At 67.1% G+C, this 16,754-nt stretch overlaps 1 protein-coding gene across 1 annotated transcript in view; it reads left to right on the forward strand.

Moving 5' to 3' along the window:
• The window catches only part of LOC138372064 (pneumococcal serine-rich repeat protein-like), a 28,420-nt gene extending 12,404 nt beyond the window's left edge, over positions 1-16,016 (forward strand). Inside the window, exons 6-13 of the mRNA XM_069337248.1 lie at positions 2,083-2,307; positions 3,202-3,495; positions 4,048-4,341; positions 6,331-6,588; positions 7,540-7,833; positions 9,619-9,912; positions 10,141-10,398; positions 15,942-16,016. Coding sequence (XP_069193349.1) covers positions 2,083-2,307; positions 3,202-3,495; positions 4,048-4,341; positions 6,331-6,588; positions 7,540-7,833; positions 9,619-9,912; positions 10,141-10,398; positions 15,942-16,016 — 1,992 coding nt within the window. The remainder of the gene's footprint in view (positions 1-2,082; positions 2,308-3,201; positions 3,496-4,047; positions 4,342-6,330; positions 6,589-7,539; positions 7,834-9,618; positions 9,913-10,140; positions 10,399-15,941) is intronic.
• Positions 16,017-16,754: the final 738 nt, after the last annotated feature.

The raw sequence follows: 16,754 nt of genomic DNA on the forward strand, positions 1-16,754 counted from the left end.
CGGCTCTGACGGCAGAGGCGGCTGTGACGGCAGAGGCGGCTGTGACGGCGGCGGCAGCTGTGACGGCAGAGGCGGCTGTGACGGCAGAGGCGGCTGTGACGGCTGTGACGGCAGAGGAGGCTGTGACGGCAGAGGCGGCTGTGACGGCAGAGGCGGCTGTGACGGCAGAGGCGGCTGTGACGGCAGAGGCTGCTGTGACGGCAGAGGCGGCTGTGACGGCAGAGGCGGCTGTGACGGCAGAGGCGGCTGTGACGGCAGAGGCGGCTGTGACGGCGGAGGCGGCTGTGACGGCGGAGGCGGCTGTGACGGCGGAGGCGGCTGTGACGGCAGAGGCGGCTGTGACGGCAGAGGCGGCTGTGACGGCAGAGGCGGCTGTGACGGCAGAGGCGGCTGTGACGGCAGAGGCGGCTGTGACGGCAGAGGCGGCTGTGACGGCGGAGGCGGCTGTGACGGCAGAGGCGGCTGTGACGGCAGAGGCGGCTGTGACGGCAGAGGCGGCTGTGTCGGCAGAGGCGGCTGTGACGGCAGAGGCGGCTGTGACGGCAGAGGCGGCTGTGACGGCAGAGGCAGCTGTGACGGCAGAGGCGGCTGTGACGGCAGAGGCGGCTGTGACGGCAGAGGCGGCTGTGACGGCAGAGGCGGCTGTGACGGCAGAGGCGGCGGAGGTGGCTGTGACGGCTGTGACGGCAGAGGCGGCTGTGACGGCAGAGGCAGCTGTGACGGCAGAGGCGTCTGTGACGGCAGAGGCGGCGGAGGTGGCTGTGACGGCTGTGACGGCAGAGGCGGCTGTGACGGCAGAGGCAGCTGTGACGGCAGAGGCGGCTGTGACGGCAAAGGCGGCTGTGACGGCAGAGGCGGCTGTGACGGCAGAGGCGGCTGTGACGGCAGAGGCGGCTGTGACGGCAGAGGCGGCTGTGACAGCAGAGGCAGCTGTGACGGCAGAGGCGGCTGTGACGGCAAAGGCGGCTGTGACGGCAGAGGCGGCTGTGACGGCAGAGGCGGCTGTGACGGCAGAGGCGGCTGTGACGGCAGAGGAGGCTGTGACGGCTGAGGCGGCTGTGACGGCGGAGGCGGCTGTGACGGCAGAGGTGGCTGTGACGGCAGAGGCGGCTGTGACGGCGGAGGCGGCTGTGACGGAAAAGGTGGCTGTGACGGCAGAGGCGGCTGTGACGGCGGAGGCGGCTGTGACGGCAGAGGCGGCTGTGACGGCAGAGGCGGCTGTGACGGCAGAGGCGGCTGTGACGGCAGAGGTGGCTGTGACGGCAGAGGCGGCTGTGACGGCGGCGGCTGTGACGGCAGAGGCGGCTGTGACGGCGGAGGCGGCTGTGACGGCAGAGGCGGCTGTGACGGCGGAGGCGGCTGTGACGGCAGACGCGGCTGTGACGGCAGAGGCGGCTGCGACGGCAGAGGCGGCTGCGACGGCAGAGGCGGCTGCGACGGCAGAGGCGGCTGTGACGGCAGAGGCGGCTGTGACGGCAGAGGCGGCTGTGACGGCAGAGGCGGCTGTGACGGCAGAGGCGGCGGAGGTGGCTGTGACGGCTGTGACGGCAGAGGCGGCTGTGACGGCAGAGGCAGCTGTGACGGCAGAGGCGGCTTTGACGGCAGAGGCGGCTGTGACGGCAGAGGCGGCTGTGACGGCGGCGGCAGCTGTGACGGCAGAGGCGGCTGTGACGGCAGAGGCGGCTGTGACGGCGGAGGCGGCTGTGACGGCAGAGGCGGCTGTGACGGCAGAGGCGGCTGTGACGGCAGAGGCGGCTGTGACGGCGGAGGCGGCTCTGACGGCAGAGGCGGCTGTGACGGCAGAGGCGGCTGTGACGGCGGCGGCAGCTGTGACGGCAGAGGCGGCTGTGACGGCAGAGGCGGCTGTGACGGCTGTGACGGCAGAGGCGGCTGTGACGGCAGAGGCGGCTGTGACGGCAGAGGCGGCTGTGACGGCAGAGGCGGCTGTGACGGCAGAGGCGGCTGTGACGGCAGAGGCGGCTGTGACGGCAGAGGCGGCTGTGACGGCAGAGGCAGCTGTGACGGCAGAGGCGGCTGTGACGACAGAGGCGGCTGTGACGGCAGAGGCGGCTGTGACGGCAGAGGACGGCTGAGACGGCGGAGGCGGCTGTGACGGCAGAGGCGGCTGTGACGGCAGAGGCGGCTGTGACGGCGGAGGCGGCTGTGACGGCGAAGGCGGCTGTGACGGCGGAGGCGGCTGTGACGGCAGAGGCGGCTGTGACGGCAGAGGCGGCGGAGGTGGCTGTGACGGCTGTGACGGCAGAGGCGGCTGTGACGGCAGAGGCAGCTGTGACGGCAGAGGCGGCTGTGACGGCAGAGGCGGCTGTGACGGCAGAGGCGGCTGTGACGGCAGAGGCGGCTGTGACGGCGGCGGCAGCTGTGACGGCAGAGGTGGCTGTGACGGCAGAGGCGGCTGTGACGGCAGAGGCGGCTGTGACGGCAGAGGCGGCTGTGACGGCAGAGGCGGCTGTGACGGCAGAGGCGGCTGTGACGGCAGAGGCGGCTGTGACGGAAAAGGCGGCTGTGACGGCGGAGGCGGCTGTGACGGCAGAGGCGGCTGTGACGGCAGAGGTGGCTGTGACGGCAGAGGGGGCTGTGACGGCAGAGGCGGCTGTGACGGCAGAGGCGGCTGTGACGGCAGAGGCGGCTGTGACGGCAGAGGCGGCTGTGACGGCAGAGGCGGCTGTGACGGAAGAGGCGGCTGTGACGGCGGAGGCGGCTGTGACGGCAGAGGCGGCTGTGACGGCAGAGGCGGCTGTGACGGCAGAGGCGGCTGTGACGGCAGAGGCGGCTGTGACGGAAGAGGCGGCTGTGACGGCGGAGGCGGCTGTGACGGCAGAGGCGGCTGTGACGGCAGAGGTGGCTGTGACGGCAGAGGGGGCTGTGACGGCAGAGGCGGCTGTGACGGCAGAGGCGGCTGTGACGGCAGAGGCGGCTGTGACGGCAGAGGCGGCTGTGACGGCAGAGGCGGCTGTGACGGCAAAGGCAGCTGTGACGGCAGAGACGGCTGTGACGGCAGAGGCGGCTGTGACGGCAGAGGCGGCTGTGACGGCGGCGGCAGCTGTGACGGCAGAGGCGGCTGTGACGGCAGAGGCGGCTGTGACGGCAGAGGCGGCTGTGACGGCAGAGGCGGCTGTGACGGCAGAGGCGGCTGTGACGGCAGAGGCGGCTGTGACGGCAGAGGCGGCTGTGACGGCAGAGGCAGCTGTGACGGCAGAGGCGGCTGTGACGACAGAGGCGGCTGTGACGGCAGAGGCGGCTGTGACGGCAGAGACGGCTGAGACGGCGGAGGCGGCTGTGACGGCAGAGGCGGCTGTGACGGCAGAGGCGGCTGTGACGCCGGAGGCGGCTGTGACGGCGAAGGCGGCTGTGACGGCGGAGGCGGCTGTGACGGCAGAGGCGGCTGTGACGGCAGAGGCGGCGGAGGTGGCTGTGACGGCTGTGACGGCAGAGGCGGCTGTGACGGCAGAGGCAGCTGTGACGGCAGAGGCGGCTGTGACGGCAGAGGCGGCTGTGACGGCAGAGGCGGCTGTGACGGCGGCGGCAGCTGTGACGGCAGAGGCGGCTGTGACGGCAGAGGCGGCTGTGACGGCAGAGGCGGCTGTGACGGCAGAGGCGGCTGTGACGGCAGAGGCGGCTGTGACGGCAGAGGCGGCTGTGACGGAAGAGGCGGCTGTGACGGCGGAGGCGGCTGTGACGGCAGAGGCGGCTGTGACGGCAGAGGTGGCTGTGACGGCAGAGGGGGCTGTGACGGCAGAGGCGGCTGTGACGGCAGAGGCGGCTGTGACGGCAGAGGCGGCTGTGACGGCAGAGGCGGCTGTGACGGCAGAGGCGGCTGTGACGGCAAAGGCAGCTGTGACGGCAGAGACGGCTGTGACGGCAGAGGCGGCTGTGACGGCAGAGGCGGCTGTGACGGCGGCGGCAGCTGTGACGGCAGAGGCGGCTGTGACGGCAGAGGCGGCTGTGACGGCAGAGGCGGCTGTGACGGCAGAGGCGGCTGTGACGGCAGAGGCGGCTGTGACGGCAGAGGCGGCTGTGACGGCAGAGGCGGCTGTGACGGCAGAGGCGGCTGTGACGACAGAGGCGGCTGTGACGGCAGAGGCGGCTGTGACGGCAGAGACGGCTGAGACGGCGGAGGCGGCTGTGACGGCAGAGGCGGCTGTGACGGCAGAGGCGGCTGTGACGGCGGAGGCGGCTGTGACGGCGAAGGCGGCTGTGACGGCGGAGGCGGCTGTGACGGCAGAGGCGGCTGTGACGGCAGAGGCGGCGGAGGTGGCTGTGACGGCTGTGACGGCAGAGGCGGCTGTGACGGCAGAGGCAGCTGTGACGGCAGAGGCGGCTGTGACGGCAGAGGCGGCTGTGACGGCAGAGGCGGCTGTGACGGCGCGGCAGCTGTGACGGCAGAGGCGGCTGTGACGGCAGAGGCGGCTGTGACGGCAGAGGCGGCTGTGACGGCAGGCGGCAGCTGTGACGGCAGAGGCGGCTGTGACGGCAGAGGCGGCTGTGACGGCAGAGGCGGCTGTGACGGCAGAGGCGGCTGTGACGGCAGAGGCGGCTGTGACGGCAGAGGCGGCTGTGACGGCAGAGGCGGCTGTGACGGCAGAGGCGGCTGTGACGGCAGAGGCGGCTGTGACGGCGGCGGCAGCTGTGACGGCAGAGGCGGCTGTGACGGCAGAGGCGGCTGTGACGGCAGAGGCGGCTGTGACGGCAGAGGCGGCTGTGACGGCAGAGGCGGCTGTGACGGCAGAGGCAGGCTGTGACGGCAGAGGCGGCTGTGACGGCAGAGGCGGCTGTGACGGCAGAGGCGGCTGTGACGGCAGAGGCGGCTGTGACGGCAGGAGGCGGCTGTGACGGCAGAGGCGGCTGTGACGGCAGAGGCGGCTGTGACGGCAGAGGCGGCTGTGACGGCAGAGGCGGCTGTGACGGCGAGGCGGCTGTGACGGCAGAGGCGGCTGTGACGGCAGGAGGCGGCTGTGACGGCAGAGGCGGCTGTGACGGCGGAGGCGGCTGTGACGGCAGAGGCGGCTGTGACGGCAGAGGCGGCTGCGACGGCAGAGGCGGCTGCGACGGCAGAGGCGGCTGTGACGGCAGAGGCGGCTGTGACGGCAGAGGCGGCTGTGACGGCAGAGGCGGCTTTGACGGCAGAGGCGGCGGAGGTGGCTGTGGCGGCTGTGACGGCAGAGGCGGCTGTGACGGCAGAGGCGCTGTGACGGCAGAGGCGGCTGTGACGGCAGAGGCGGCTGTGACGGCAGAGGCGGCTGTGACGGCGGCGGCAGCTGTGACGGCAGAGGCGGCTGTGACGGCAGAGGCGGCTGTGACGGCAGAGGCGGCTGTGACGGCAGAGGCGGCTGTGACGGCAGGCGGCAGCTGTGACGGCAGAGGCGGCTGTGACGGCAGAGGCGGCTGTGACGGCGGAGGCGGCTGTGACGGCAGAGGCGGCTGTGACGGCAGAGGCGGCTGTGACGGCAGAGGCGGCTGTGACGGCAGGAGGCGGCTGTGACGGCAGAGGCGGCTGTGACGGCAGAGGCGGCTGTGACGGCAGGAGGCAGGCTGTGACGGCAGAGGCGGCTGTGACGGCAGAGGCGGCTGTGACGGCTGTGACGGCAGAGGAGGCTGTGACGGCAGAGGCGGCTGTGACGGCAGAGGCGGCTGTGACGGCAGAGGCGGCTGTGACGGCAGAGGCGGCTGTGACGGCAGAGGCGGCTGTGACGGCAGAGGCGGCTGTGACGGCAGAGGCGGCTGTGACGGCAGAGGCGGCTGTGACGGCGGAGGCGGCTGTGACGGCGGAGGCGGCTGTGACGGCAGGAGGCGGCTGTGACGGCAGAGGCGGCTGTGACGGCAGAGGCGGCTGTGACGGCAGAGGCGGCTGTGACGGCAGAGGCGGCTGTGACGGCAGAGGCGGCTGTGACGGCAGAGGCGGCTGTGACGGCAGAGGCGGCTGTGACGGCAGAGGCGGCTGTGACGGCAGAGGCGGCTGTGACGGCAGAGGCGGCTGTGTCGGCAGAGGCGGCTGTGACGGCAGAGGCGGCTGTGACGGCAGAGGCGGCTGTGACGGCAGAGGCAGCTGTGACGGCAGAGGCGGCTGTGACGGCAGAGGCGGCTGTGACGGCAGAGGCGGCTGTGACGGCAGAGGCGGCGGAGGTGGCTGTGACGGCTGTGACGGCAGAGGCGGCTGTGACGGCAGAGGCAGCTGTGACGGCAGAGGCGTCTGTGACGGCAGAGGCGGCGGAGGTGGCTGTGACGGCTGTGACGGCAGAGGCGGCTGTGACGGCAGAGGCAGCTGTGACGGCAGAGGCGGCTGTGACGGCAAAGGCGGCTGTGACGGCAGAGGCGGCTGTGACGGCAGAGGCGGCTGTGACGGCAGAGGCGGCTGTGACGGCAGAGGCGGCTGTGACAGCAGAGGCAGCTGTGACGGCAGAGGCGGCTGTGACGGCAAAGGCGGCTGTGACGGCAGAGGCGGCTGTGACGGCAGAGGCGGCTGTGACGGCAGAGGCGGCTGTGACGGCAGAGGAGGCTGTGACGGCTGAGGCGGCTGTGACGGCGGAGGCGGCTGTGACGGCAGAGGTGGCTGTGACGGCAGAGGCGGCTGTGACGGCGGAGGCGGCTGTGACGGAAAGGTGGCTGTGACGGCAGAGGCGGCTGTGACGGCGGAGGCGGCTGTGACGGCAGAGGCGGCTGTGACGGCAGAGGCGGCTGTGACGGCAGAGGCGGCTGTGACGGCAGAGGTGGCTGTGACGGCAGAGGCGGCTGTGACGGCGGCGGCTGTGACGGCAGAGGCGGCTGTGACGGCGGAGGCGGCTGTGACGGCAGAGGCGGCTGTGACGGCGGAGGCGGCTGTGACGGCAGACGCGGCTGTGACGGCAGAGGCGGCTGCGACGGCAGAGGCGGCTGCGACGGCAGAGGCGGCTGCGACGGCAGAGGCGGCTGTGACGGCAGAGGCGGCTGTGACGGCAGAGGCGGCTGTGACGGCAGAGGCGGCTGTGACGGCAGAGGCTGTGACGGCAGAGGCGGCTGTGACGGCAGAGGCAGCTGTGACGGCAGAGGCGGCTGTGACGGCAGAGGCGGCTGTGACGGCAGAGGCGGCTGTGACGGCGGCGGCAGCTGTGACGGCAGAGGCGGCTGTGACGGCAGAGGCGGCTGTGACGGCAGAGGCGGGCTGTGACGGCAGAGGCGGCTGTGACGGCGGCGGCAGCTGTGACGGCAGAGGCGGCTGTGACGGCAGAGGCGGCTGTGACGGCGGAGGCGGCTGTGACGGCAGAGGCGGCTGTGACGGCAGAGGCGGCTGTGACGGCAGAGGCGGCTGTGACGGCGGAGGCGGCTCTGACGGCAGAGGCGGCTGTGACGGCAGAGGCGGCTGTGACGGCGGCGGCAGCTGTGACGGCAGAGGCGGCTGTGACGCAGAGGCGGCTGTGACGGCTGTGACGGCAGAGGAGGCTTGTGACGGCAGAGGCGGCTGTGACGGCAGAGGCGGCTGTGACGGCAGAGGCGGCTGTGACGGCAGAGGCGGCTGTGACGGCAGAGGCGGCTGTGACGGCAGAGGCGGCTGTGACGGCAGAGGCGGCTGTGACGGCAGAGGCGGCTGTGACGGCAGAGGCGGCTGTGACGGCAGAGACGGCTGAGACGGCGGAGGCGGCTGTGACGGCAGAGGCGGCTGTGACGGCAGAGGCGGCTGTGACGGCGGAGGCGGCTGTGACGGCGAAGGCGGCTGTGACGGCGGAGGCGGCTGTGACGGCAGAGGCGGCTGTGACGGCAGAGGCGGCGGAGGTGGCTGTGACGGCTGTGACGGCAGAGGCGGCTGTGACGGCAGAGGCAGCTGTGACGGCAGAGGCGGCTGTGACGGCAGAGGCGGCTGTGACGGCAGAGGCGGCTGTGACGGCAGAGGCGGCTGTGACGGCGGCGGCAGCTGTGACGGCAGAGGTGGCTGTGACGGCAGAGGCGGCTGTGACGGCAGAGGCGGCTGTGACGGCAGAGGCGGCTGTGACGGCAGAGGCGGCTGTGACGGCAGAGGCGGCTGTGACGGCAGAGGCGGCTGTGACGGAAGAGGCGGCTGTGACGGCGGAGGCGGCTGTGACGGCAGAGGCGGCTGTGACGGCAGAGGTGGCTGTGACGGCAGAGGGGGCTGTGACGGCAGAGGCGGCTGTGACGGCAGAGGCGGCTGTGACGGCAGAGGCGGCTGTGACGGCAGAGGCGGCTGTGACGGCAGAGGCGGCTGTGACGGCAGAGGCGGCTGTGACGGAAGAGGCGGCTGTGACGGCGGAGGCGGCTGTGACGGCAGAGGCGGCTGTGACGGCAGAGGCGGCTGTGACGGCAGAGGCGGCTGTGACGGCAGAGGCGGCTGTGACGGAAGAGGCGGCTGTGACGGCGGAGGCGGCTGTGACGGCAGAGGCGGCTGTGACGGCAGAGGTGGCTGTGACGGCAGAGGGGGCTGTGACGGCAGAGCGGCTGTGACGGCAGAGGCGGCTGTGACGGCAGAGGCGGCTGTGACGGCAGAGGCGGCTGTGACGGCAGAGGCGGCTGTGACGGCAAAGGCAGCTGTGACGGCAGAGACGGCTGTGACGGCAGAGGCGGCTGTGACGGCAGAGGCGGCTGTGACGGCGGCGGCAGCTGTGACGGCAGAGGCGGCTGTGACGGCAGAGGCGGCTGTGACGGCTGTGACGGCAGAGGCGGCTGTGACGGCAGAGGCGGCTGTGACGGCAGAGGCGGCTGTGACGGCAGAGGCGGCTGTGACGGCAGAGGCGGCTGTGACGGCAGAGGCGGCTGTGACGGCAGAGGCAGCTGTGACGGCAGAGGCGGCTGTGACGACAGAGGCGGCTGTGACGGCAGAGGCGGCTGTGACGGCAGAGACGGCTGAGACGGCGGAGGCGGCTGTGACGGCAGAGGCGGCTGTGACGGCAGAGGCGGCTGTGACGGCCGGAGGCGGCTGTGACGGCGAAGGCGGCTGTGACGGCGGAGGCGGCTGTGACGGCAGAGGCGGCTGTGACGGCAGAGGCGGCGGAGGTGGCTGTGACGGCTGTGACGGCAGAGGCGGCTGTGACGGCAGAGGCAGCTGTGACGGCAGAGGCGGCTGTGACGGCAGAGGCGGCTGTGACGGCAGAGGCGGCTGTGACGGCGGCGGCAGCTGTGACGGCAGAGGCGGCTGTGACGGCAGAGGCGGCTGTGACGGCAGAGGCGGCTGTGACGGCAGAGGCGGCTGTGACGGCAGAGGCGGCTGTGACGGCAGAGGCGGCTGTGACGGAAGAGGCGGCTGTGACGGCGGAGGCGGCTGTGACGGCAGAGGCGGCTGTGACGGCAGAGGTGGCTGTGACGGCAGAGGGGGCTGTGACGGCAGAGGCGGCTGTGACGGCAGAGGCGGCTGTGACGGCAGAGGCGGCTGTGACGGCAGAGGCGGCTGTGACGGCAGAGGCGGCTGTGACGGCAAAGGCAGCTGTGACGGCAGAGACGGCTGTGACGGCAGAGGCGGCTGTGACGGCAGAGGCGGCTGTGACGGCGGCGGCAGCTGTGACGGCAGAGGCGGCTGTGACGGCAGAGGCGGCTGTGACGGCAGAGGCGGCTGTGACGGCAGAGGCGGCTGTGACGGCAGAGGCGGCTGTGACGGCAGAGGCGGCTGTGACGGCAGAGGCGGCTGTGACGGCAGAGGCGGCTGTGACGACAGAGGCGGCTGTGACGGCAGAGGCGGCTGTGACGGCAGAGACGGCTGAGACGGCGGAGGCGGCTGTGACGGCAGAGGCGGCTGTGACGGCAGAGGCGGCTGTGACGGCGGAGGCGGCTGTGACGGCGAAGGCGGCTGTGACGGCGGAGGCGGCTGTGACGGCAGAGGCGGCTGTGACGGCAGAGGCGGCGGAGGTGGCTGTGACGGCTGTGACGGCAGAGGCGGCTGTGACGGCAGAGGCAGCTGTGACGGCAGAGGCGGCTGTGACGGCAGAGGCGGCTGTGACGGCAGAGGCGGCTGTGACGGCGGCGGCAGCTGTGACGGCAGAGGCGGCTGTGACGGCAGAGGCGGCTGTGACGGCAGAGGCGGCTGTGACGGCGGCGGCAGCTGTGACGGCAGAGGCGGCTGTGACGGCAGAGGCGGCTGTGACGGCAGAGGCGGCTGTAACAGCAGAGGCGGCTGTGACGGCAGAGGCGGCTGTGACGGCAAAGGCGGCTGTGACGGCAGAGGCGGCTGTGACGGCAGAGGCGGCTGTGACGGCAGAGGCGGCTGTGACAGCGGCGGCAGCTGTGACGGCAGAGGCGGCTGTGACGGCAGAGGCGGCTGTGACGGCAGAGGCGGCTGTGACGGCAGAGGCGGCTGTGACGGCAGAGGCGGCTGTGACGGCAGAGGAGGCTGTGACGGCTGAGGCGGCTGTGACGGCGGAGGCGGCTGTGACGGCAGAGGTGGCTGTGACGGCAGAGGCGGCTGTGACGGCGGAGGCGGCTGTGACGGCAGAGGCGGCTGTGACGGCAGAGGCGGCTGTGACGGCAGAGGTGGCTGTGACGGCAGAGGCGGCTGTGACGGCGGCGGCTGTGACGGCAGAGGCGGCTTCGACGGCGGAGGCGGCTGTGACGGCAGAGGCGGCTGTGACGGCGGAGGCGGCTGTGACGGCAGAGGCGGCTGTGACGGCAGAGGCGGCTGCGACGGCAGAGGCGGCTGCGACGGCAGAGGCGGCTGTGACGGCAGAGGCGGCTGTGACGGCAGAGGCGGCTGTGACGGCAGAGGCGGCTTTGACGGCAGAGGCGGCGGAGGTGGCTGTGGCGGCTGTGACGGCAGAGGCGGCTGTGACGGCAGAGGCAGCTGTGACGGCAGAGGCGGCTGTGACGGCAGAGGCGGCTGTGACGGCAGAGGCGGCTGTGACGGCGGCGGCAGCTGTGACGGCAGAGGCGGCTGTGACGGCAGAGGCGGCTGTGACGGCAGAGGCGGCTGTGACGGCGGAGGCGGCTGTGACGGCAGAGGCGGCTGTGACGGCAGAGGCGGCTGTGACGGCAGAGGCGGCTGTGACGGCGGAGGCGGCTCTGACGGCAGAGGCGGCTGTGACGGCAGAGGCGGCTGTGACGGCAGAGGCGGCTGTGACGGCGGCGGCAGCTGTGACGGCAGAGGCGGCTGTGACGGCAGAGGCGGCTGTGACGGCTGTGACGGCAGAGGAGGCTGTGACGGCAGAGGCGGCTGTGACGGCAGAGGCGGCTGTGACGGCAGAGGCGGCTGTGACGGCAGAGGCGGCTGTGACGGCAGAGGCTGCTGTGACGGCAGAGGCGGCTGCGACGGCAGAGGCGGCTGTGACGGCAGAGGCGGCTGTGACGGCAGAGGCGGCTGTGACGGCGGAGGCGGCTGTGACGGCGGAGGCGGCTGTGACGGCGGAGGCGGCCTGTGACGGCAGAGGCGGCTGTGACGGCAGAGGCGGCTGTGACGGCAGAGGCGGCTGTGACGGCAGAGGCGGCTGTGACGGCAGAGGCGGCTGTGACGGCAGAGGCGGCTGTGACGGCGGAGGCGGCTGTGACGGCAGAGGCGGCTGTGACGGCAGAGGCGGCTGTGACGGCAGAGGCGGCTGTGTCGGCAGAGGCGGCTGTGACGGCAGAGGTGGCTGTGACGGCAGAGGCGGCTGTGACGGCAGAGGCGGCTGTGACGGCAGAGGCGGCTGTGACGGCAGAGGCTGCTGTGACGGCAGAGGCGGCTGTGACGGCAGAGGCGGCTGTGACGGCAGAGGCGGCTGTGACGGCGGAGGCGGCTGTGACGGCGGAGGCGGCTGTGACGGCAGAGGCGGCTGTGACGGCAGAGGCGGCTGTGACGGCAGAGGCGGCTGTGACGGCAGAGGCGGCTGTGACGGCAGAGGCGGCTGTGACGGCGGAGGCGGCTGTGACGGCGGAGGCGGCTGTGACGGCAGAGGCGGCTGTGACGGCAGAGGCGGCTGTGACGGCAGAGGCGGCTGTGACGGCGGCGGCAGCTGTGACGGCAGAGGCGGCTGTGACGGCGGAGGCGGCTGTGACGGCAGAGGCGGCTGTGACGGCAGAGGCGGCTGTGACGGCAGAGGCGGCTGTGACGGCAGAGGCGGCTGTGACGGCAGAGGCGGCTGTGACGACGGAGGCGGCTGTGACGGCGGAGGCGGCTGTGACGGCGGAGGCGGCTGTGACGGCAGAGGCGGCTGTGACGGCAGAGGCGGCTGTGACGGCAGAGGCGGCTGTGACGGCAGAGGCGGCTGTGACGGAAGAGGCGGCTGTGACGGCGGAGGCGGCTGTGACGGCAGAGGCGGCTGTGACGGCAGAGGCGGCTGTGACGGCAGAGGCGGCTGTGACGGCAGAGGCGGCTGTGACGGCAGAGGCGGCTGTGACGGCAGAGGCGGCTGTGACGGCGGCGGCAGCTGTGACGGCAGAGGTGGCTGTGACGGCAGAGGGGGCTGTGACGGCAGAGGCGGCTGTGACGGCAGAGGCGGCTGTGACGGCAGAGGCGGCTGTGACGGCAGAGGCGGCTGTGATGGCAGAGGCAGCTGTGACGGCAGAGGCGGCTGTGACGGCAGAGGCGGCTGTGACGGCAGAGGCGGCTGTGACGGCAGAGGCGGCTGTGACGGCAAAGGCAGCTGTGACGGCAGAGGCGGCTGTGACGGCAGAGGCGGCTGTGACGGCAGAGGCGGCTGTGACGGCAGAGGCGGCTGTGACGGCGGCGGCAGCTGTGACGGCAGAGGCGGCTGTGACGGCAGAGGCGGCTGTGACGGCAGAGGCGGCTGTGACGGCGGCGGCAGCAGTGACGGCAGAGGCGGCTGTGACGGCAGAGGCGGCTGTGACGGCAGAGGCGGCTGTGACGGCAGAGGCGGCTGTGACGGCAGAGGCGGCTGTGACGGCAGAGGAGGCTGTGACGGCTGAGGCGGCTGTGACGGCAGAGGCGGCTGTGACGGCGGAGGCGGCTGTGACGGCAGAGGCGGCTGTGACGGCAGAGGCGGCTGTGACGGCAGAGGTGGCTGTGACGGCAGAGGCGGCTGTGACGGCAGAGGCGGCTGTGACGGCGGAGGCGGCTGTGACGGCAGAGGCGGCTGTGACGGCAGAGGCGGCTGTGACGGGAGAGGCGGCTGTAACGGCGGAGGCGGCTGTGACGGCAGAGGCGGCTGTGACGGCAGAGGCGGCTGTGACGGCAGAGGCGGTTGTGACGGCAGAGGCGGCTGTGACGGCAGAGGCGGCTGTGACGGCAGAGGCGGCTGTGACGGCAGAGGCGGCTGTGACGGCAGAGGCGGCTGTGACGGCAGAGGCGGCTGTGACGGCAGAGGCGGCTGTGACGGCGGCGGAGTCGGTTGTGACGGCGGCGTGAGTACTGCAGCGCCGGTGACTCTGTTGTGGTGGTGGCCGTTGTGGCGGGCTGTGGCGGATAGTGGCGGCAGGCGGTAGCAGCTGTGGCAGCCAGCTGGTAGCAGCTGTGGCAGCCAGCTGGTAGCAGCTGTGGCAGCCAGCTGGTAGCAGGTGTGGCAGCCAGCTGGTAGCAGGTGTGGCAGCCAGCTGGTAGCAGGTGTGGCAGCCAGCTGGTAGCAGGTGTGGCAGCCAGCTGGTAGCAGGTGTGGCAGCCAGCTGGTAGCAGGTGTTGCAGCCAGCTGGTAGCGGCTGTGGCAGACAGCTGGTAGCAGGTGTGGCAGCCAGCTGGTAGCAGCTGTGGCAGCCAGCTGGTAGCAGGTGTGGCAGCCAGCTGGTAGCAGCTGTGGCAGCCAGTTGGTAGCAGGTGTGGCAGCCAGCTGGTAGCGGCTGTGGCAGCCAGCTGGTAGCAGGTGTGGCAGCCAGCTGGTAGCAGCTGTGGCAGCCAGCTGGTAGCAGGTGTGGCAGCCAGCTGGTAGCAGCTGTGGCAGCCAGCTGGTAGCAGCTGTGGCAGCCAGCTGGTAGCAGGTGTGGCAGCCAGCTGGTAGCGGCTGTGGCAGCCAGCTGGTAGCAGGTGTGGCAGCCAGCTGGTAGCAGCTGTGGCAGCCAGCTGGTAGCAGGTGTGGCAGCCAGCTGGTAGCAGCTGTGGCAGCCAGCTGGTAGCAGCTGTGGCAGCCAGCTGGTAGCAGCTGTGGCAGCCAGCTGGTAGCGGCTGTGGCAGCCAGCTGGTAGCAGGTGTGGCAGCCAGCTGGTAGCAGCTGTGGCAGCCAGCTGGTAGCAGGTGTGGCAGCCAGCTGGTAGCAGGTGTGGCAGCCAGCTGGTAGCAGGTGTGGCAGCCAGCTGGTAGCAGGTGTGGCAGCCAGCTGGTAGACAGCCTACAGGATGGAAGGTGTGAGATGAACGGAATACTTGTGTAGACCAACAGACCAGGATTGCCAGCTCACCTTGATATTATTTCTCAAAATACTTTCTTCAAAGATGATATATTATCTTAAAGTTCAAACAGGACAAAAAATTTAACATATATATGAATCAAAATTAGAGATCCTGACCGCTGCCACAGGGCTAGGCCTGAGACAGCACATTCTCTCACTGAAGACTCACTAACTCATCTTCAACTGTAATGGATATTGAACTGTAATGGATAAATGGATATTGCAATTAGACTCTGTGAATATAGTCAGCTGTATTTCTGTAGTGAGTACAGACTCAGCTTGTATTCTGCTGACCTCAACTAATTTCCCTAATGCCTACCCAAACAGAAGGTTAATGCTAATTGTGGCAATTTACCGTTTCCTTCAGTGGTGCCACCCTAGCTAATCTATGAGCAGTGGGGCCTGCTCGTTTGTTTTGAGTTGATTCTCTTGTGAGAACTTCAGGTTGTTTAAGATAAATGGATCAGTTTTTACTGCAATCAATCTTTCTTGGAAGGTACTTGGTAACGGATCATCCCGTCCTATTTGTTTCGCTACCGATAGTCCTCTGGTAAGTATTCACTTACAGGCTTTTGCGAGTTTTCAATTTGGTCTGTGCTAAGGTTCTTCTTCAAAGACGTATCTAAGGTTGCTAAGGCAGAAACGAGGAAAAACAAGTAGCACCAAACAAAACTGATGCATCCCTGCAGGTGAAATTTTCATCAAGTGGTTTACGGAGATCCTGGTCCTGAGAGACTCTGCGTGATTTCGGTCTTCTCCTTAGAAGACCTATTCTAAGGCATTTTAACTGTGGTCTTCTCCTTCGAAGACTTACCTTAAGGTATTTTAGCTGCGGTCTTCTCATTTGAAGACTTACCCTAAGGTATTTATAGCTGCGGTCTTCTCCTCTGAAGACCTACCCTAAGGCATTTTATTGTAATGGTTGGCTGACCTTGTGCGTTAGCTTGTACTGGACTATTGTCCTTGTAGGGATTTGCAGTTGTGGGAAGCTTCTTTGTGACTTCACTTTCCCCACTAAATTCATTGGGTGCAAGGTGTTCTAGCTTTATTGTATTTTATTAGCTTAGAGAACAGAGTGGTCAGTTATTACAGTCAAGTATGGTTCTGGGACTGCAGTGGGATCAGTGGCTTTGGTCGCTATGACTTGTAGCTGTTTTAGGCTACTGGCCACTGATTATCCACTGAGGCCCATTATTCACCTTGGCTAATCCTAACTATACCAAACTCAATCTTTGATATATATAGTCAGCTGTATTCTCCTTTATGCTGGGGCGCTGGAAATTTATATTCAGCTGATAAATTCGTTTTACTAGCAGTACTGATGGTTAGCAGGCATAGGCTTCTGTAGGTTTAAGACTGTATCTGTGAGTAGATGGCCTCCTGCTGACCTTAACAGGTTCATTCCCTGATATTTGGTTTGTCCAGTATTAAACTGGTAGTAATAGTCTGCCCCCTACAAGTATACACACATCGGCGAGGTGGTAAGACATTATCTTGTTATCAGCCAATTTGACTTCCCTTTCTTGAAGGAATCTGCTTGTTTTCCCTAGACCATTAACAGGTCAAACGGGATTTGGTCAACCACTATGGCCTGTACAGGTCGGACATAACCGCCTAGGCGTACTAGTGGCTGGACTACTGTGTAGTCTTGGGGCTCTCTGTTTATCATGAACCCTGAAAGATTGAATTTTACCTGTGTTACAGGTTTTAGTTTTAGCTATCTGCTACTTCCTGTGTGACAAAGGTTTTCTGGGACCCTTCATTACCCGCGTGGGGTAATCTTGGTTCCTTTGTTCTTGATTAGAAGTTGTGCAGTGGGCAATGTTGCATTAACTTTAGATTTTGCTGATTATATACAGTAGTTTTCTCGCACCTTGCAGCACAGTACTTTGGTGGAATGTCTATCTATCATCCTGAACTTCCATATTTTAATTTAGTACACTTGCACAGTGCAGCATGATACCGACCCTTTTAACACCTATTGCATATGTTGAGTGGGATCTCACAGTGGTTAGCATTATGTGGTTTGAGACACCTGGTATATCTGTGTAATTGCTTGAGTCGCCTGACTCGGTTGTCTCCAGTAGGATAACTTGTGCAGTGATATAGTGAATGATCTTGATGGCAAAACAGACAGCCCCCCAGCCTATAGCATGTTTAAGGGTCACCGGTTTAGGTGAAACAGTAACTACAGGTTTTGAGGGATTTGTTGCTTGAGTGCCCTTACTGCCTTGTTTCTTCCACTTTGGTGTGGAAGTATTTGGTTGGTGTTTCTTGGGAGTACTTATAGTACTCTTAAGTCTCACTGATAAATCAGTGTTTGACCTGTTATTGTCAAATTGATTACTAGTACCTGTATTTCTTACTGACTGTGTCGTTTCAGAGTTGTCAATTGAAGAACTTGAAGTGGACACGGTTTCTTGAGGTTTAGTGTAGGCTGTAAGTGCCTTGTTCCCTTGTCTTTTATTTACGACTGTATGCAAGCCTTCAATGATGTCCTGTGAGATAAGGACTGTA

The sequence above is a fragment of the Procambarus clarkii genome, chromosome 37 (assembly GCF_040958095.1).
Source record: "Procambarus clarkii isolate CNS0578487 chromosome 37, FALCON_Pclarkii_2.0, whole genome shotgun sequence".
NCBI classification, from domain to species: domain Eukaryota; kingdom Metazoa; phylum Arthropoda; class Malacostraca; order Decapoda; family Cambaridae; genus Procambarus; species Procambarus clarkii.